Consider the following 22,022-nt stretch of genomic DNA (forward strand, 5'->3'; position numbering starts at 1 on the left):
AGCTATTTCAGCTTCTTCTCTGTGTTTTTGAGACAGCATCTCACTAGTCTGTTCAGGCAGGCCCAGCATTTTTGTGGTCCTCCTGCATCAGCTCTGAGTGCCCAGGATTATAGGCCTGAACTACCTAGGCCTAGATGGAACTATCACTTTATAACAAACTGTAAACGTATGTCTCCCTGAGTTCTGTGAACCATCCTGGCAAATTAGTTGACCCTGCAGCAAAGATCCTGGGGATTTACAGCCAGCTGGTCAGGAGTGCAGGTCTTTAGCCTGGGGCATGCAATTCTGATTCCAGAGTGAGTTACACTAGAGAGAGCCCACACCTGGTGTCAGGTGTGAAGTGCTGAGAAAGGTGATGTGGGAGAAGGAAAATGCATCGTTTTTTCATTAGACTCTATGAGAGCACTGTCAAAAGTGCATCATGTTTGAAGGTCACATCTGAACATTTGCTATGGATGCTTAGGCCAGAAACCACCAGATTCCTCCAGTAGTGTGGCTAACCCCGTGGCCCTGGGGTGGCTAACCAATGTTCATTTTCCTTGCCTCATTGTTGTAGGACAGCCAGAACAGCATCTCCGATGTACTGACTACCTTTGGCCTGTTTCAAGTGTAATCAGCCAGCCTGTGAAAGGCTGTGGTGCCTGAGGACACACCTGGGATGTTTTAAGTACCTGATCACAACTAAGATGCCTTTCTAATAGTCCCGGGGTAATGAAGATATTCTAAAGATACACTAGTAGGGCTAAAGAGATGGCTCAGTGGTTAAGACCACATACTGCTCTTGCAGAGGACCCACATTGGTTCCTAGCAACCACTTCAGGCTACTCACAACCTCCTGTAATTCAAGATCAGGAGGATCTGCTGCCCTCTGCTGGCTTCCCCGGACACCTGCATGCATGTGCACATATACACATAACCATAATCCAAAATACAAACAAATCTTAAGTGAGAGGAAGACAATTCTGCCCCTTCCTTTAGGGATCACACCGTAGTGACAATGCACACCCAAGGAACTGGGATTTCCTCACGAATCTCATGCTGGAAGGAAAAGGCTAACTTGTCAGCCAGAGAGGAAATTTGTCTCCTCAGATAGATGACTTCAAAGGAGAGACTGGAGCTGAAGACAACAGTGATAGGTGGGACCACTCCTTGATAAGGACTATTTTGCAGTGCATATCTCCTGCCCTCTACTTAAACCTAAACATAAGGCAGGATGCTAAAGACTTGGGGGGGAAGGGCACAGAACCTCTTAAGTACCAAAATGAATAACTCCATTTCCTGCTTTTCACTATGACTTGCTTAACTGGCTTATTGAGGGCTGGTGGCTCTTAGGTTCTGATCCCTTAACTCTATAACACTAGTTTAAACTTTCTGGGCTGGCAAGAAACCCAATATGGGATAATAGCATGTAACTTACACTGTGACTACTTTGCACAGATAGCTCTCAGATAGAAACAGCAGACTGTGGCCAGAGAACTGCTAGGGACAATTTTATTTTGAACTGGGAAGAGATTCTATGTAGTGAGTACCTGTGAGGTATTGGTCATTAGTTTAACCATATCATTTCTTTTAAGCTTACAATAGTCTCTACATGTTATCTTCCCATTGCCAGATAAGAAAAATGAAGGTCCTATGAGGAAACTTGTGATTGCTTGGAGGCATGTGTAGCCTGTTGCTGCCCTCTTCCCCCACTACCCAGACCCTTTAAATTAGAAGAGAAACCACAGTTACAAAGATAGGGTCATTTATTTATGTTATATTACTGCATTTCAAAGGCAAAAATACAGATGTCTGTTCTGAACATCAAGGTCAGACACAGCTCCCCCACACCAGCCCTTAGGCCCAATGGTAAATACACACATTTGCATACACAGCATATCAAAGTACATACACAGCATCACAGGTATCTAGAACAGCCTAGTGGTCAGTGCGGACCCTGCCAGGCTGGAGGCCAGTGCAGCATTTCCTTTGACTTTCTATGTCACTGGTCTTTCCCAAAGCCACTCTACACAGGTCACCAGCAAAAATATAGACAGAACGGCACAGCATGTGACACCAGGGTCTGAAGGAAATGCTCCCTGACTCCTCAATCCCCCAGCCCCCAAAGAGGATGCCGACAACTGCATCTCCTGGGCAGGGCAAATGTCCAAGCCCAGCAGTATCTTAGCTGTGCACTGGGCCCAAGGTGCCCTGGAAAATACTGGAAGGTGGAGGAACAGGCAAGACAATTTCCCTTGGTTCTGTACTTGAACCACATTTGACATGAACAAAACCCAAGAGGAACAGCATCGAGAAAAGGCAGTTTTGCTTTAGGAGCCAAGGAGGTGACTCAGAAGACACCACTCAGCATCTGTCGCCCTTCTTTTAAGGCACTTTAGAAAAGTCAGGATCTGGGGACAGAAAACAAAAGTCCTCTCCATTTCCCCAGAGTCCTCTCAGCACAGCCAGTCTGTTTTAATGGCTTTCTAGAGGAATGGGGAATCTAGGGAGCACAGATCTTGCACAGCCTGACTGCTTTGGCTGGGAATAACAGTTTCTAATCCACACGTTAAAAAAAAAAAAAAAAGCTTCTAGGAAGAGCAGCAAGTTAGGCACTGTGCTGCTCAAAGCAACAGAGGCACAGGCAGGATCAGCCATCCCTCCTCTCAGCATCTAGACACAAGGAAGAAAAGGGCTTAGCTCTGGGATTAGACTGCTAATCTTAGGATCTCAACCCAGGTTGCATCTTTCAAGCTCTCCTAGCTTGATGGTCCCAAGGCCTCCCGTTATCTCTCCCAGGCACTGCCTATCAGCACATGTAAATTTGTGAATGACCCCGTGGATTAGACTGAGGAGTGGGAGCACCTACTAAAACCCTGAGTGGTGATGAGGGACTTTATAGGCACCAGGATTCTTAGGAAGATGGAGGTGTGCATTCTGGTGAACTTTCTAGACCTCTAATTAAAAGGCACAATCATGCTGGAGAAAGAAGTCTGACCCTGAGTGCCACAGGACACTGTAGGGAAGGAAGCAGAGTGGAAAGGGAGAAGAAGAAAGAGCAGGAGGGAAATAAGAACTGGTTACTTAGGGTAGGTCAGGAGTGTGGTATGAGGCTCTGAGGGGCGGTGAACAACCTGACTGCTAGGATTTTTAAACCCCACAGCCTAGGCCCTGAGAGGTCAGTTCTGGGAGGCTGAGGGTCCCTCCACCAGGCTCACCTGGGGGAGTGGAGGGAGAGCTCTGCCAGATAGGCAGAGGCTGTCTCCCAAGTGCCTGACCCAGAGGTCTGGAGGATGATGTTGACCTTTAGGCATTGATCTCATCAGGGGACCTGAGGGTAATTTTGCTCTGCCTGTCAAATCAGAGGCTCATTTGTGACTACTACAGCATACATTATTTTATCCCTAAAAAATACTCAGTTCCTTCCCCACATTTTAAAATACAATAAAAATACATAGGAAATTCAAGTTTACATGGCATGCCTAGAAAAATAAATTGTCATGACTTAACACTCAATAGCTATTCTGATTTGGATCAACACAAAATCAAGCTATAGCATAATTAGAAGATTTTGATTTATTCTTTAAAATACCACAAACTGCTTCTTAAAAAACAAACAAACAAAACTCTCCAAAACTTTACATTCAGAAATCAGACAGGGATCTGGAGACAGGCCATGTGGATGAGAGGTCCCAAGGCCCTGCTCTGAAAGCAAGGCCTCAGATTCCACATACTAACAGGGCACGAAGTTCCAGGCTCAAGTTTTAAAATTCTTTTGCTAAGAAAACACACACACACACACACACACACACACACACACTGATTGTAATAGTTGCATACCAATAAGAGAACATAGGACAGGAACAGAACATGAAACTGACTGAAATTTTGATTTTTGTATAAAAAAATTCAAGAGTATCACATGAATCTGAACCCAGCAGCAGTCTTCAATTTGTCGTGAAGTATGAACATCACAGATTAAAGCGGAGTTCTTTCCCATTTCACAATTTAGCAGTTTTAACAGTGGGCATGTGATCCACAGTCACTAAGTTTTAACTCGTGTACTGTTCCGTTTCTTTGGAGGTGGCATGATGGGCATGTCCCAGAAGCCTGAAAAGGCTGACCATTTTTTTTACGCTGACAAACACCTTGCAGAATTTCACCCAGTGCCAACCCAGGGCAGGGGCAAATGTTGCATTCACCATGGGCATTTGGAAAGGTGTCTGAATGACAGCAAGGAAAACTCATTCAGATTGTACAAATGAGAGGGACCAGCCCGGTCGACTGGCAGAGACACACAGCTGAGGCCCCTGGCCATTTTCAGGTCTCTTATTTGTTCCAAAATGCTATCTAGGTGTCCCGATGTCCACTGTGATTTTGGTATATAGTGGGTATCTCTCTATGTCTAACACCTGGTAGGTAAGTGAGTTCAAACCATCAAAGCGCATAGTTTCTCTTGTGTGGGCAATCCGGTCAAACCTACCAGGAGAAAGAGTGCAAAGGATTAGGGTTAAATCATAAGTCTTAAGAAACTGGTCAACATCTGAACATCTTCCCCAGCAGCCCCTGCCCAGGATGGTCACCACAGATGGAATTCCTCTACCTCACTGGAGGGACAGGGCCCTGAGTGAAGCCTGATTGCAGCCTGCCCCACTTGAAAGGAGGGAGAGTGAGTAAGAATGAGCGGGAGGCTGGAAAAATGGCACTATGGTGGATCACAACTCCAATTCCAGAGGACCAGATGTCCTCTTCTGACCTCCGAGGGCAGCAGGCTCACAGGGAGTGCACATACTTACATGCAGGCAAAACATTCATATACATAAAAGAAAATAAATCTAACATAAAAATAAATAAAAAAAGAACACACAGAACATACCTCTGAGGATTGGGCTCATTTTTCTTGTCTCTTGAGTGTCGTATCATGCGACACCTTCCAACTACAGCATTTGGGCGTGATATAGACATTCCCCTATGAACTATTCTGCAAAGAGTAAACAGAGTCATTAACATAGTTCTCATAAGGTTATGTCTAGTAGCTCAGCTACAAGATTGTGGGCTCTTCCATAGACCTAAAAGCTGCTCGCCAAGCCCAACCCTTCAGCATATGCTGGCACACAGCCCAAGAAGACTTCACTTAAAATTTAGACTTCCCCAATATCCTGAAATGACAGATTTATAGTGTTTGACTTATTCAGGCCCCAAATCAAAGCAGCATCAAATATCCAAGTTAAGGGGGAGACTGGACAATCTGGATGGGCTGCAAGTCTGTGGCAATGTTTTCCCTGTAGGCTCATCTTGGTGTCTGGCATAGAGTAAGCAGGTACATAAAGCTTTTCTCTCGCTCCCCATCTTTCTAGTCTTGCTCTCAATGCCTCCTCCCTCCCCAACCTTTCTGACCATCAGTCCCGTGCACTGCCACAGCAGTCCAGAGGACTTGCCCAGGTAAGGTTCTGCGGAAGTAGGTGTGCCTGTCTGAATCCCGTGTCAAGGTTCTTTGCATCTTCCCTGCTGGATGGGCCTTGCCGTGCTCTGTATGCAAGAGATGCTCAGTTTGTGCAAGCTTGGTAACAAGCTTGCACACTCTAATACTCAAGTATTTTTCAATGCCCTTAGTAAGGACTTGGAACTTTGGCAAGTTCTCACATAGTGGTAACCTTTAATGGTATGGGTGCTGATCCAACAGACACCTTCTGTTAACTCATCAAATGTATCCCAATTCAGGTAATGGGTTCAGACTGGCTCCTAGGTGGATTTTACCACCTGTAACTACAGGAGACAGGTCTGCCAGTTTTAAAAGTGTTTGGGGATGTGGATGTGGTAAGACTGGCCACAGCATAATGAGCATGGACCAGGTTCCACACAGGCTCACTAAACTATTGTCTTTGCTTTTTTTTTTTTGAGAAAGGGTCTCACTAGGTAGCTCTGGCTGCCCTGGAACTCACTCTGTAGATCAGGCTTACCTCAAACTCTGCCTCCTGAGTGCTCCACCATGCTTGGCTGATGAATTTTATTTTTAATTATTATTATGTGCATGTATGTTTATGCACATCTGAGTGCAGATGCCTGCAGATCCCAGAAAAAGGTATTGGACTGTCTGGAGCTGGAGCTGCAGGCAGTTGTGAGACACCCAAACAAACCTAAGATGGGTGCTGGGAACAAAACTTGGGTTCTCTGCAAGAGTAGTACGTGCTTTTAACTGCTGAGCTACCACTCCAGCCCCGTACTCTGTCTTTTCTTATCCGTGGTTAAAATAGTCCAAAATAAAACTATGGAACAGAGATTCTGTGGAAGGAAACTTGCTTTACATTAACAAGGGACTACAATGAGATGCAAAGTCTTCTTTTAAAAAGAGCCTCAAATCTGGGGACTCTCTTGTCCTTATGTCCCATCTCACCAGAGAGTGCTGAGGTCACAGATGCAGTCGCTGCCACATCTGGCTTTACACGCTTCTGAGTTCAAGTCTCATGCTTGCAAGGGGAGTGAGTGCTTTACCCACTGAGCCACCTCTTTGGTCCTTTCACACAGGACACTGAAAGTCCACATAGGAAGTCAAAGTAACCCTGCCCTTCCATTCCCCACAGCTGTTCTGAAAAATCCCAGAAACTTGTTTTTCTAAAGACTCTGCTAAGCACCTGTAGGACCTACAAGAGCATGGACCTAAGCACAGGGGCTGAGAGGGGATTACTCCCTCCTGGGTGCTAATCGTTCCAGAATAACCAAGTACTGACTCAAAAACTGGAAGGAAAGCCAGAGAGACCAGAAAGAGATAGGAACTGTAAGCATTACCTGTTAAAAATGTCATCATCTTCTCCTCCCCAGCCCCAATAATTATTAGGAAATCCATTAATGGCAAGAAACTGTTCTTTACTGAGAGCAGAGACGCCTCCAAAGTACTGCACGTAAGGCAGGCTGGGGAGGAAGCACATATACAGAGACCCGTGGTTAGTAAGCTCGGCCCCAAGTATGACAGGAATTTACCAATGTTTTCCCCCTTGGAGACAAGGTCTATGTATCCCTGGGTGGCCTACAACTCATTATGGAGACCAGGCTGGCCTTGAACTCACAGAGATCTTCCCACCTGTCTCACAAGTGCTAGGATTAAAGGCACCTGGCCACGAGAATATTTTAGAAGTTTTTTCTTAGGCACGTGAGGAAATCTTTGTTTAATCTGCCCCCCCCTCCCCTTTAAAAACCCAGTTTACTTGGCACCATTTTTCCAAATCCAGCCCCTAACCAAAATGGTTCCTTTGGTGTTTAACTTGCCTTTATATCAGGATTCAGATTATCGTAGAAGCAGATAAGTAGAATCTTTTTTTCCCCCTAAGAATATAGTACTGCACCTATGGTTTTATATAGAAACCCAGTAAGTTACAGGGAGGTTAAGCAGCTCCTCTACTGTGGCTCTGGAAACAAAGAAGTCCTCATTCAGGTGGCCCTGCTTTTTTGTTTTTCTTATCTACCCTTCTCCCAAAGGCACAAGGTTTGAACACTGACCCTAACAATGGCAGCTACATCTCTGGAAACTACCTCAAATTTTCTACTTTATCCCAACATAACTAGATGATAAGCCTACTTTTCTACATTTCCAAGTACTGGGACACTGGGAGCTTTTGTCCTTTTATACCCTTTTATACCTTAACATCTTCATGGTTAGGAAGGATGGACTCTGCTCCAAAGATCTGTCCAAGGGTTCTCGAAAGGCTTCAGTTTCCTATTACCCTAACACAACTCCAAATTATACTTGGGTTCCTACTGAACTCCAAAGAGACGGAGAATCATCATATAAACTAAGGAAAAGAGCAGCCAAACCACACAGAACACACACAACTGAAGATCATCACACATACACATCACACACCCTGTCTTGGTCTCACTCACTAAGTCGCCTAGGATATCTCTGAACAGATGGCCCTCCCAACCTCAGCCTCCCAGTTGCTACAATTACAGGGACAGACCACCCCAACTGGCTTGGAAGGACTATTTTTCAAAGATCCCTGAGGTTCTGCTTAGATGAATCTGAAGCAATGAATTCAGATTTAGATACTATCACCAAGGGATCAAATCATCCATTTTTGGCACACCTCACACACATTTCCTTTGGGGAGGGGTGTCAAATACAGAACAGGGCCTCAAGCATGACAGGAAACTGCTCTATCACTGAGCTATATAGCTTCAGTTCCTACGCCTATACCTTTAATGTTGGTTAAAAGCAAAGGTGCTAGACTAATAATAGGTCTTGTTAACCTAGAAATAGATTACTATTTCAGTGGAAGTACATGGTATCTTGACTAGATTCAATTATGCTATCTCAGTGATTTTTCTTATCTACCTGCTCTATTTGCCAAATATGACAGGTGTTCACAAGCCACCGTCACTATTACGGCAATGACTCAGTGGTTACTTGGGTCTCTTAAAGAGACAAATAAGTAGGGTCAGAGTACAAACCTGTTAAAGGGAAGACATTCAAAAAGGAAGGAAGGAAGATAAGTGGGCACGGATTCATTCCTGAGCAGTCTAAATGTGACACTCTGTTTAGACCCCAAACAGCTCTGACATAGGGAGACCTATGTTCTATGTGGTTCTATAGCTCTCATGTCCCCATCAAGCGAGGGAGGAAGAGAGCACAAGAATAACCTAGCCTGACAGCATCTGTATTCACACAAAGGCGATCTATCTACATAGGCCAGGTATACTAGGATCCAGCCTAAACCCAAGGACCTGCAGAACAGCTTCCTGAAGCTTCATATTTACTTAAAGAAAGATATCAAATATGATATAATTCAAAAATATTCTGATTAGTGAAAACAAGAATGTCAACTGTGAAACAAAAATGTATATTTATTTACTTACTGATTTTTTTTTTTTTAAAGACAGGGTCTTACTATGAACCTCTGGCTGTCCTAGAACTCAGTGTACACACACACACACACACACACACACAGCCAAGCTAGCCTTGAACTGTAGAGATCAACCTGTCTCTGTCTCTGGAGTTCTGGGATTTAAAGGTATACACTTTCATACACACATATACTATGTCTGGTCCTTTGACTTTTAAGACTGAACAACTGACTGTAAGGCTATATTTTACATATGTCAATAATGTTTGGATCGCACTCCTGCCCCTGGGGACAGGAATATTTGCCATCTTCACTAGCACTTTGATAGAAAAGTTAGAGCCCCATGTTTGAGCAGAAGTCCAAGTTCTTCTTGGAAACTGAACCACATTTCTTTGACAATGCCAAGATATCCAATCTCTAGAATCAGTGTGTATTTTGGGGGTCCACACTGCTTCCCAAACTGTAAAGGTGAGGAGAGTAGAAGGTGAGGAGATCCAGCTGTGGGTCTGTTGGGAGCCCAAAGATAAGGTCCGTGCCTAACACTAAGAACTGTTATCAGGATACACAGTGACTACAGGCACTGCTGGACTCTCCTTCCTCAGAATAAAAAGCAACCATGTCTCAGAGCCTAGGGGCACTCTAGAAGAACTACATTTTTTTTTAGACCACACCTAAATTGTAGCACGTTTGCGGCAGGCTCTTGCTGGGTATGTCTTACCTAAACCCAAACTTGTCCATTGCAACAGAAATGTGCCGTGGCTGTGAAAAACACCTGTAGGCATTATGGTCATCCATCGGAATGAGGTCCACATCACTGAACACAAAGCAGTTGTAGTCATGGTCCTTCAAGGCCTCTTGAAAGCCAATGTTGAGGAGCTTAGCTCGATTGAACATGGTTTCTCCAGCCTGGTACAGAGACAGAAGTGGTATGAGAATGCCCAAGACCTTTAAAGAGAACACTCACAGGATCAATGTCTGCTACACCTGGTCATTAATTAACTAGCCAGCCTCATTTTCCTGCCCTTACTGCACAAATCAGTCCCGAGTGTCAACTCAACCATCTGAGTCAACAATCCCATTTCCAGGAATCTTCTCAGAAGAAGAGCTTACATAAATGTGACAAACTGTAAATAATATTGTTCACTCTTAAGTGAGCATCACAGCATCAGATGGCAACAGTTACAGACATAAGCATCCCTGGGAAACGGTTAAACAGCTCATTCACAGCCACATAGTAGAGCTGATAAAATAAAAAACAGTAAAATAAAAGGGCCAGGTGTAGTGACACACACATGTAATTTGGCACCCAGGAGCTTGAAGTATGTAGAATATGAGTCTGAGAGCACCTAGGGCTAAATAGAAAATTCTAGAGTAGCTTGGAACATAATAAGACTGTTTTAAAGTGTGTGTGTGTGTGCCTCTAAAAGAAAAGGTGAAAAGGCATTTAAACATATGTTATTTATATTATTACAAATAGACTCCAGGAACAAAACACAGGAATTAGTGAAAATTAGGTGCCTCTTCACTTCCACTCTATTACAGCCTGGCAGCCGTAGGTTTGCCTGGTCATCAACTAGATGCTCCGGGAAGGTGGTGAAGCCCACTCAATCCTCACCCTCATGCTAACAGTGTATAGCAGGAAGCACTTGGATACACATGATAGTTAGGAACAAAGCACCTACTTAGGTCCAGCTGATGGGCCCATGTCACCAAGTCTGATGGCACAAAAGATCCTTTCACATTTTAATGACTTACCTTGTTTAGTTCTAGTATCGTCCATGAAAATATAAGTGTGATAAAGAACTTACACTTTGTTTTTTTTTTTTTTTTTTTTTTTATTCACTTAGTGCCCCACTGTCATGAAACAAAAATGTAATAGTTGCTGTCAAGCTGGATGGAATGATGGATGGAAGGATGGGCAGACAGACTGATGGACAGGTTTCAATGTAAGAAGGCAAATGGTGGCACTTTCTGTAAAGTTCCAACCAAAGCAGCTCCTTGTGGGTACCTCTGGGGGTGTCCGCTCTGACCAACTCCTGGGACCCAACATTAGCAGAGATGGTCCCAACATCTACCCTGCTGCCCTTTAAACTGAGCAGCTCACAAAGCCCTTCTTGAACATGTGCTTTCATTCTGACCTCGCAGTGCCACGAAGCAGTGCAGGCCCCACACTTTGGAATAATCACTCACTCAACTCACTAAGCCCTTTTCCCTGAAACTCTCAAGATCAAGAGACTGGGGCCTCCACTTTGAGTATTGCTGTCCCACAAGGGCCTGTAGTCTATAGATGAAAACTCCTCTCTCCTCATGCCTGGATGAAAACTTGGAACCTGGTACTCCACAGGTAGATAACATAGAAACAAGCTACTTAGAGAAGGCAGGTACCAGGAAGTCAGAAAACAATGAGTGAATTAAGAAATTACTTAGCACACAAGAGCTCCTTTCTCCAGCCCTAACAAAACCCTTCAACTAAGCACAACGAAAGAAAGTTCTGCCCAAAGGAACATTGTGTTCTTTGGCTGCTCTATCATAAAAAGTTGATCAGAAATCCTGGGTTCAATTAATTCCATGTAAGCCATGGGGCAAAAGTCCAAAAGTAGAAACTGAGTAGGAAAACTAAGACGTTATTAGGACTACTGTTACTATAACAACATATTGCTAATGTCCACTGGGGAATGCCATATTCAAGGCACAGAGTAATTGTTTCTACCCTTGTGGTCCATGGCTTGATCATTTTGACAGTCTTTTAACAAACATTGTCCCAACCCAAATTACACTTTGAGACACAAAGCCCCAATGATCACTTTTCTAACAAGTGAAAGGGATGTATTCCCAAAGCCTTTAACCCCTCTGGAGTATGCTCTAAGGGTATACTAACCCCTCTGGAGTATGCTCTAAGGGCACACTAACCCCTCTGGAGTATGCTCTAAGGGTACACTAACCCCTCTGGAGTATGCTCTAAGGGTACACTAACCCCTCTGGAGTATGCTCTAAGGGCACACTAACCCCTCTGGAGTATGCTCTAAGGGCACACTAACCCCTCTGGAGTATGCTCTAAGGGCACACTAACCCCTCTGGAGTATGCTCTAAGGGTACACTAACCCCTCTGGAGTATGCTCTAAGGGTACACTAACCCCTCTGGAGTATGCTTAAGGGTACACTAACCCCTCTGGAGTATGCTCTAAGGGTACACTAACCCCTCTGGAGTATGCTCTAAGGGCACACTAACCCCTCCGGAGTATGCTCTAAGGGCACACTAACCCCTCCGGAGTATGCTCTAAGGGCACACTAACCCCTCCGGAGTATGCTCTAAGGGCACACTAACCCCTCCGGAGTATGCTCTAAGGGCACACTAACCCCTCTGGAGTATGCTCTAAGGGCACACTAACCCCTCTGGAGTATACTCTAAGAATATACTCCCATGATCTGCGGTGGGAGTTCCTGGTGGCCTTCTCTGTACCACAGGACCTGCTGGCAATGGCTGTTTGATCTAAGCATTGCCTGACACTAGCAGTGTACACTTTCTAGGAGCTAAAAATTTGGAACTAGGCCACAAACAATTGCAGCCTGGAGAAGTCCCAGCAGACCTGCTTCAGCCAGTTTACCTAGGGGAGTGAAACAGACCTCCTTCAAGTCAGAAAGGACCCTGGTGTCTGGACCCCATTTAGAACATGTCAGACAATTTTCCAAATAACCTGAACCACATCCTTCCTCCTATGCCTCTTTTCCAACTCTCCTCACCTGTATGAACCAGAAAGAAAGGAAGTACATAGTACATGCTAGCAGATGGGCTGCAGTCCACTAGGAACCTGAAACAGGAAGATGGGCAGTGTGTGTGTGTTCCTCTTCTTGCCTTGAGGCTGCAGAAAGGTAAAGAATTTTCTAGGTTTCTTTGGGTGAGATGCTTAGCAAACCCAATTATCTTTTTTTCTCCCTCTTTTTTTTTTTTTGGGGGGGGGCAACCAGGGTTTCTCTGTGTAGTCCTAGCTGTCCTGGAACTCTGTAGACCAATCTGTCCTCAAACTCAGGGATTCGCCTGCCTCTGCCTTCTGAATGCTGAGATTAAAGGCCAATGCCACTACATGCTGGCTTCCAATTATCTTTTTCTAAAACTACTTCACCTGTTTAGAGGTGGGAAGACACCCTTCTCCAAGCCTCATTCCTACCCCTCCTCACACAACCCTTCGCTACTTCATTCAGTCAAGTGCAAATTTATCAAGCACCTAATGCCAGACCAGGCCAAATACACAACTGAGACAAGACACGCTTTCATTCTAGTTTCTCCATTTCTAGACAAGTGAATGGGTAGATCATACCTCTGGCCTCTGTTTCCTGCTCCTGCTTTGTTACATGGGGATGATACCAGGTGAGTTGTAATAAATAATGTGTAGGGCATGAAAGGCTTAGTACCCTACCTACAATTCAGCTACTACCACAGTTATGGAAATGGGTTTTTCGCCTGTCTGGAACTATCAGACTATCGAAATGATTCTTGAGTCCCATGGCTGTTCTCTGGCATCCCTGAAAACTCCATCTCCTTTAGTGTTTACTTATGGCCTTTCCACCAGCTTCAAGAGTCAATTCCTGCTTCTCTGACAGATAGGGAAATTCTTAAAAGGATTGGGTTTAACTGAGTCAACCGGTGGCTGCATGATTAAGACTCCAGCATTAGAAGTAAGACCTTTAGAGACTGAGGTACATGGGAATGAACTGGGGAAGTCTGGGGAAGAGAAGCTTCACGCCAAAGCAAGCGTCTCTTTAAGAGATGATTTGGCTTTCTTCCCCTCTTCTGTTTTTTGGTATTTTGAGACAGGATCTTACTGTGTAGACCAGGCTAGCCTCAAAATCAGCGACTGAGTGTTGGGATTAAAGGCATGCACTACCACCATGTCCAGCATGATCCAGTTTTTAAAAGTGGGCTTCTTCTCACAGCTCACATTGCTAGGCAAGACTTATATTTACCCTTTCCTAACTAAAGGGAGAAACGGAAAGAAAGGCCCAAAATTGCTCAAATTTCTAAGTGGCTGAGAAGATGCAAATGAAAGCAGACTCTGGGAATGGGGATGGAGTAGGGTGTGGTGGGGTGAGGTGGGGGTGGGGTGTGTGCACAGGAAGACATCAGATGGAAGAGTACTTGTAAAGGCTGTGAAGAAATAGGCACATTTTTGAAATTACAAGAAATTCAAAAAAGAGGTAGAGGTGGACCTCATCGCAGGCAGAGAGGAAGGTGGGCCCTTGTTGGGGCAAAAGGCCTTCACTTCATCTAGGCCACAGGGAGCCTTACACTATGTTTTGCATATCAAGGGACATTGGTGTCTCAATCCAAGTAAAGGCAGGGAGATCAGTCTAATTGAAAAGCTGTTTTATGATTTATGCAAACAAGGAAAGCCTAGGAAGTGATGATGAGTAAGTTTTGAACTCCTCCTCTTGGGCTCAGGGTAGGGACTCCACTCCTTCTAATGTCCCTGTCCCTACTTTTAAGAGCCTTTTGAGGGAGGGGCCAGGACAGGTTCCAAAGTCTAGTCTATAGTCTTCAGGAAAATTGTAAGGGCAGCTAAGGAGGGCTAGAGTAGACTTCCCTTGATTGTCCCAACAGCCTCTAGGAAGAATATTCATTCTGTCCAACCGTGTTCTGCCTTCCAGGAATGCAGGCCCATGTATGTCACCAGAAGCTATATCCTGAGAACTGGATGGACTGGGGATATACCACACATGCCTCTCCTCCAGCAAAAGACAGCAACAACAAAGTTGCTCCCAAGATTCTCTATGAATCAGATGGGAGAGATCTGATTGCTGTGGCCCCATTACAAAGCCATCCTCATTCAGACAGTTAGCCCCAGATGCACTGCAGTCAATGGCACTTGCTGACCAAGCCCAAGTGTCTGTGTTTCCTCAGATGCCAAGAAGATCTTGGCTGAGTGGGCTGTGAGAAGGCTAGGACAGCTTAGGGTTGAGGAAGCTCTGACTGGGCATCCCTTCAGGCCTCAGCATGGATCTCAGGACAACACAGAGTCTGGAGGCGACAGCTAAGGGAGTAATGTGAGAGCCTGGAGTCATACAACTGCTGAGTCTGTGGTGAGCTAGTACCCATTCCTCTTTGAGTTTCCAACAGTTGGGCCCTAGTTTTTAATCCATAATAAGATGTTGGTCCCCAACAAAACTTGAACCCGAGACTTAAGTTTTTTTACCCAGTGAGTAAAAGACACAGGCTCTTCAGAAGGAGGGCCCATACTCTTTCTGGGCAGTTCTCTGTTAGCTTAAGTAGTCACTCAAAAGGATGAGCACATTTGGGTGACGTATGCAGAGGTCACCTTACAACCCCAATTTCACAGAGGCTGGAGCAGAAGGCTTGCCTCCTTCCTTGGACCCAAGGCACAGACTTTCAGCAGAATACAGCAAAAGGTGGTACTAAACACTTCCAGGATATGTAAGACACGAGCAGTTTGCCTATTTGTATCAGGTAACTATAAAAATTTGCAAAGTACTTCTTAATATAAAATAATAGTAATTCTATGTCTGAAAATCCAGCCCAAGGGAACAATCTTGAATGTAAAAGCCAACTCAGTAAACTTGAGACTTGGATGTTTGCCACTATTTATCAGGCTTCAAATAAAGGAAAAGGTAATTATGGTAGAACTCAGAGATCAACTACTGTGAAAGCATGGAAGTTATGAATATGGAGACTATGAAACAGTGTGGGAAGATGCTAATGATATGGACCTGAAGAGAAAGGCAAGATATAAACATTTATATACATACACTATGAGCTCTAGTAGGGTCTAATCTAAAGACAGCGAAGTCTCTCGGGCTCTGCACCATGAGCTGGCTTCCACTCATCTCGATGTTTTCCCAGCAAGCCCACAGCAGTCCTGTGCTTGTCCGGGAGGCCCCACAGCTGGAGGACAGCACAGTCCCAGGCTTACTCACAGCTTCCCCTGGCTGGCAAGGCCTGGCACTGTGTCGGGTTTGAGAACATTACAGTGCGGTGGCAGTGGTGTTGGCAGCAGCGTTGGCGGCAGTAGTTAGGATAGCAGCAGTAGGTAAGTCGACTTTTCTTTCTTTAGAGGAGGCAGAGAGGACAGAAGAGAAGGTAGGTGAAGAGTAAGAAGCCGCCCACAAATAGGGGCTTCTCCTTCAGCTTGTTTTGCTAACAAGATTAACAAGTAAAGGCAAAAGTCCCCCCCAAAGGAAAAAAAAAAGCATATGCAAAAGAGATGGGTGAAGAGGCAAACCAGGCTAGAGCAGGGAGAGAGACCCATTCCGACCATCCTTGTTGCAGGGCCAAGGCCAAACAGTTGTCTTTCCCTTTTTGTGGAACCAAGGTGCGTAGAGAAAAACCGGCATTCCCCAGAATAATAAAGGTTATTCAATAGCAACTGGATAGCAGTAAGTGCTAAGATACACTCCACAGAAGAATACAGACACGGTCAGAGGAGACAACAGAGCAGAGGGTGGCACTCAGACTAGGGTGACAGACACTCTCAACCTTCCCATACCTCCTCTATGCCAGCGAGCTGAGAGGTCCAAATTGGCCAAGGAATGGGAGGGTGAACATCTGAGACCTTCTACTTCCCAAGGCCCACCCCCCTACACATCCACTAACAGCTGAGGAGGATATAGAAGACAGAGGCGACATAGAGATAATCAAGACAGAAGCCAAACCATAGGGGTCATAAGGCAGCCACCCTCATGCCTCACCACAACTGATCTTGACCTCCTGGAGGAATTCTGTCGAATGGCCCATGGCCCATGACAGATGCAATGGTGGCTGTTCTTGCTCATAAAGGGTACAAAAGTCTATCTCTACTACAGCTATAAGCTGACAGACATATCATCTTACTAGCCTAAAACAGTCCACAGAGGGAGGGGTTGGAGATGGCTCAGTGGTGAAGCATACACATTGCTCTTGCAGAGGACCTGAGTTTTGTTCCCAGTACCCACATCAGGAGGCTGACAACTGGCTATGACTTGAACTCCAGTGTATCTGATGTCCTCTTTTGGCCTCTGTGGGCACCTGCACTCATGTGTGTACACACACACACACACACACACACTCCTTTGAAATAAAAAAAACCAAGACAGAGCAAAGTCACAGCCAGACACACACACACACACACACACACACTCCTTTGAAATAAAAAAACCAAGACAGAGCAAAGTCACAGCCAGACATCCAGACAAAGCACCAGCACCATCTGCCAGCCTAGCCCAGGCTGGGCTCTTCCACTTTCCCAAAAACCTTTTCAGCCAGGTCTGCCTGGAAGCAAAAACAAGTGAGAAAGGCCCCTGGGGCCTCTGTAGCCATTAGATATAAGTCCCTGCCTATCTCACATGGGCAAGTGTCTGTGGTACATTCCAGAAACAAACACAGCAAGCAGGATATTCCTTAGCACCTTTGTCTAACCCCAGCTCTAATACCAGCCCTGATATGCTTACCTTTGCAGCCTTCACAGCAGGGTCAAATAGAAAGCACTCACTGGAGAAAGTCAATATGCAAAGGAACACAAGAGACTTTGCTTTTGGTTTTGGTCTTGCTATGCAGCCCAGGCTAGCCTTAAACATACTATGTCATGAGGTTGCAATCCTCTTCTTTCTTACTACAATTACAGGTACAAATCATTGACCATGTCTGGCTCAAAAATGAGATTTTGTTTTGTTTTGGTTTTTTTGAGGCAGGGTTTCTCTGTGTAACAATTCTGGCTGTTCTGGAACTCATTTTGTAGATCAGGCTGGCCTCAAACTCACTGAGATCCACCTGCCAGAGCCTCCTGAGTATTGGGATTAAAGGTGTGCAACACTATGCATGATTTCAAAAATGATTTTTATGACCATGAATAAAACACAGGGCTAAAGTACACAGTATCTTTCCCGAAAAGGAAGGCTACACCAAGGGACAGATCACAGGCAGCCCATGCCCTACTCAGCAATTGACAGGGACTTCTGGGGAAGGGTGTTGGGGAGGGACAATCCCAGTTTATCAAGGGCCATGATCTGGCCAAGCTAGGAAAGGAGACTTTGCTTCCAGCAGGGACGAACCCAGCCAGAGAACCAGGAGCAGGCATCCGGAGTGTGGGTATAAATAAATGGACAGGACACAGGGAAAGATACTCCATATTCCAAACCTACTGGACTGTGGAGAAGCTGCACCATCAGAGATGTAGGAATAAGTCTGGCCAGGGTTTGGGAATCCAGGGCCAAGACGAGGCACAAAAAACATGACTGTCTCTTCCACCAAGTGGGTTAGGAACAATGAAGTGGGAGAAGTCACCTCTATTCCAGGGGTTTCACAGAGCTACTGAGGTAGAGGAAAGAAGCTTAAGACATAGCCAGAAAGGGCTGGGGGAGGGGCAGGCAGAGGCCCAAGAAGGGGGCAAGGGTCTGGGTGAGGGATGACAGGCAGCTTGCCCATGGCACACTGTAAAGGGTGATGGGGAACAAGTGACTGGAGATAGGTCAGGACCAGCCCCCAGATGGTATCACACACTAAGGTTTCAGATCGCTCTGGCCCTTGCCGGAGGCAGTAAGGACATTGTTGAAGGGTTTAAGGAGAGTTAGTGACATACATGGTCAGAAGCAGAAAGATCTTGAGCAGCTGAGTAAGGAGACTAAAGGTGTCAGAAGCAATACAAATGAGACTGCAGAAACCACTCCTAGTTACTGACTCTGGGACCAAGGAATGTCACAGTTATGACCCAGTGTGTAATTTTTATGATAGATAGTCCCCAAAGCATTTCTTTTTCTTTTTCTTTTTTTTTTTTTTTTTAATTTAAGTTTGGTGGTACCAGGTCGATGCCTTCCCATTACTACTGGCTTTGTCTTTTCCTGACTAAAGTATGAGGGACAGAATGCATCCCTGTTTGCTATATAATACCTTGACATTCCTTTCCACATCAAGGTCCATCCCAGGGCTGGACTTAGCTGGATATCTGTCTCAGAGTAGGACCACAGCACTAAAGAATGTGCTCTTAACAGGGCTTACGCATGTCATGGCAAGAGGACCAACAGAAACCCAGATAACAAAAGCCAGACTTGTTCCTCCGCAACAACTGTAAAGCCCCTCCCATACCCCTCCAGCACTTATTTTGAGCTTTAAGTTTCACAGTGGCTGGGGGGGCCTACATTGAACAAGGTCAAGAGCTTCCTACAGACAGACGTAGAAACCATAAAAACTCATGGGGGTTCATTTCTGTGTGTGGGACTCAAGACACATCCCTCTCTGAAGAAGTTTATAAGGCTCGGTCCCGGGAGTCTTCCCAGAATCGTCTGACCCCTGCTGAGGTCCCAACAGGTGGGAGGCAAGACTGATATTGGTACTATGTTGAAATAAAGCAGGAGGCAGGAAAAACAATAAAGAATTTATCAGCAAAGTACCAGGCAGAGGCAAGAGGCAGGAAGATCGGGGAGAGGGGAAAGAAATTAAGACAATAACAGCTAATATTTACTAAGGGTTTGTCACACAACAGGTGCTTCACAGCACAGTGAGGAAATACTAACTTCCTCTCCTTTCTTGGAGGGAGCTGTGTTGTCACAGGCTGATGTGGCCTACCCAGGATCACTGTCTGAGAAATGGCTCCCAGCCCTTGATACCAGGGCTTTGAGAGATACCCCCAGGAAGGGGCTAAATGGTCTCAAAAAGAGCTACTGTGATCCAGTAGGAGGGAATAAACCTGGAGTCTGGGTTGGGGTGTAGTTGTGGCCCACTGTTATTGGTGACCAGTATGTATCTCTGCTGGTTATTCCCACCCTCTGAGTCTCTTAGCTGTGACACACAGCAGAAAGTGCACTCCCTGCCCTCTAGGGTCTGGGCAAGTCCAAGCAAACAGTGAAGGGGAAGCACTCACGATTTTTTTTGTTTTTCTTCAATGCTGGAGCACAAAGAACAGCACTTGAATGTTTGGCAGGCATTCTACCATTAAGCTATACCCCAACTTCTAAAAAAGATTCTTTTTCTGATATCAGTGGGTAATAAGAGAAAGGAGTTTCTAGTATCCCAGGGAGAGTAGGGGGAAGTAGAGATGGGGCTGATTTAGGGTTGTTTTTCCCAAAGTGTGACTCACAGGACACTAATCACTGGAGATGATTCTTGGAAAACAGCCCTGTCTAGACTAGGCCAGGAAGGGCTTGCGGAGGTCACACTGTGTCAGTGCATGGAGAGCTCTATACCAATGAGAGCTGCCTTTTCACATATTTAGGATATCCTGTACTAGATTAACAGGGCACAGCCTTCTCTCCTTCCTAAGTTCCCAAAGCATTAGACAGTCATCATCCAATCACACTGCTTTGTTTTGTTCCTCTGTGTAGACCTGGCTGTCCTGGAACTCACTCTGTAGACCAGGCTGGCCTCGAATTTCCAGAGATCTGCCTACCTTTGACACAAAAATGGATTATGGTTTTTGAATTTTTTTGTAATATAGGAAGGAAAATATACAGCTACCTTAAAATTATAATCAGTGATAATTGGAGGTATCTTTTTTTCTCCTTCCATTTTTGCTGGAAGATTACTTCCAAAACCCAAACACACCCTTCCTATTTCCCTTGGCTAACAGAGCAGATTATCAACAAGCAAACATACCATTTGGCACTTAACTCACTGCACAGTTTAAGTAAGGATAGGAGCAGTGGCAGGGTTGGCACTTCACTGTAAAATGCCAGATTGTGTATGAAACAACTCCTTCCTTAGTACCGAGCACGCATTTGTGTGCCCAAGTCCCACTTCCTCATCCCATCTTCCCAAACCTCACCTGGTTGATGACATAGATGCCATAGTCCAGTTGCTGGCGCTGTAGGACAGGATGCAAATAATATAGCCAATATTTGAGGTGCTCCTGCCGGTTTCGGAATGGAATAATGATGGCCACCTTGTGAGGAGAAATACAGTCCTTGGGGGAGTAACGACCTCCCATCTCTATCTCTGGGTTCTTCTTTGCCAAAAGCTCCAGATCCACAGCAATATTAAAGTCAATCACCATGGGGCCAACTAGAGAGATGGAAGGAAGAAGTTAGCCAGATGCAGGATCCACCATGCCACAGACCTGGAGGGAGCGCACAGGCACTACAGAAAGGGCAGCCATACCCAGCACTCGTGTGGCAAATCAACCTTTCCAGGAACTCCTAGTGCTGGGCATACCCAGACAGCCTGTTACCTATGGAACACCCCTCTGCCCAAGAGACCCTTGGGTTGCATTGGAAACAAATCAGTTTCTTCTCAGACCACTTGACTGTTGCAGTACAGATAGTGAGCACAGATGAGCTCAAGACCTAGCTCTGCTACCTGCCATCTGTGTGCTTTTACACAAAGGACTAACCTGGCTCTTTCTAAATTTTATCTAAGCAGGGTGTGGTAGTGCCCTTTATTCCCAGCACACAGGGAGGCAGAGGCAGGCCTATCTCTGAGTTTGACGTCAATCTGGTCTACAAAGCAAATTCCAGGACAGCCAGGGTGGTTACACAGAGAAACCCTTTCTCGGGGGTGGGTTGGGGGAACCCAAAATAAATAAAACCTAACTAGATGGGGAAGGGGAGATGTGTAACTAGAAAAACAAAAAAATCTAGCTGGATTGTAGTGTGTGACATTATCAATGGGGAAACATGGAGGCAATGAGACCCCAGAAGAAAAGGAGGAGAAACCAAAGGAACAGCTGGGAAGATCACTAAAAAAAGAAACAACAACAAAAAACCGTAAGCTGTGGTGGCACTTGAGAGGCAGGCAGATCTCTGTGAGTTCGAGGCAGGCCTGGTCTGCAAGAGTTCTGGGACACGCTCCAAAGCTACAAGAGAAGCCTTGTCTCGAAAAACAAACAAACAAACAAACACACTTAATTTTTGATGAAGTATATAAACCAAAAAGGCAAGGTCAGGATGGCTCCAGAATTTCTGTCCTCTGGTCAGAGAAACGAGCCAATAAGAAGTGCTCGCTCAGAGGACTAGGAAAGGCAGTCAGCAGATTCTGAAATGGTGGTCAGGAACAGAGGGAAGGAGTCTATGGAACGCACAAAGTGGTCCAGGCACATATGGGGGGGGGGGGATGGATCAGGCAGAGACCCAAGACTGCAAGCCCAGGCTCATCGTGTTCCACCATCCTCAAAGATCTTCAAAACGGGTTCCAGAAACATGAGTCCCAGCAAGATACTCAGTGGAGAACGATGCCCAGGACAAGCCGGGAGAAGCCACACCCAAAGGCACTGAAACTACTGTGCTGTCAAGAAA

The 22,022-nt window shown here is 45.4% G+C and overlaps 1 protein-coding gene across 1 annotated transcript in view; it reads right to left on the reverse strand.

Moving 5' to 3' along the window:
- Nucleotides 1–1,727: 1,727 nt before the first annotated feature.
- B4galt1 (beta-1,4-galactosyltransferase 1) overlaps nt 1,728–22,022 on the reverse strand; it is a 46,035-nt gene continuing 25,740 nt past the window's right edge. The window contains exons 2-6 of the mRNA XM_051187541.1: nt 20,558–20,793; nt 9,535–9,722; nt 6,766–6,888; nt 4,856–4,960; nt 1,728–4,458 (exon numbers count right to left, since the gene is read on the reverse strand). Of these exons, the coding sequence (XP_051043498.1) occupies nt 4,326–4,458; nt 4,856–4,960; nt 6,766–6,888; nt 9,535–9,722; nt 20,558–20,793 (785 nt within the window). The 3' untranslated portion in view covers nt 1,728–4,325. The remainder of the gene's footprint in view (nt 4,459–4,855; nt 4,961–6,765; nt 6,889–9,534; nt 9,723–20,557; nt 20,794–22,022) is intronic.

The sequence above is a fragment of the Phodopus roborovskii genome, unplaced genomic scaffold, assembly GCF_943737965.1.
Source record: "Phodopus roborovskii unplaced genomic scaffold, PHOROB, whole genome shotgun sequence".
NCBI lineage: Eukaryota > Metazoa > Chordata > Mammalia > Rodentia > Cricetidae > Phodopus > Phodopus roborovskii.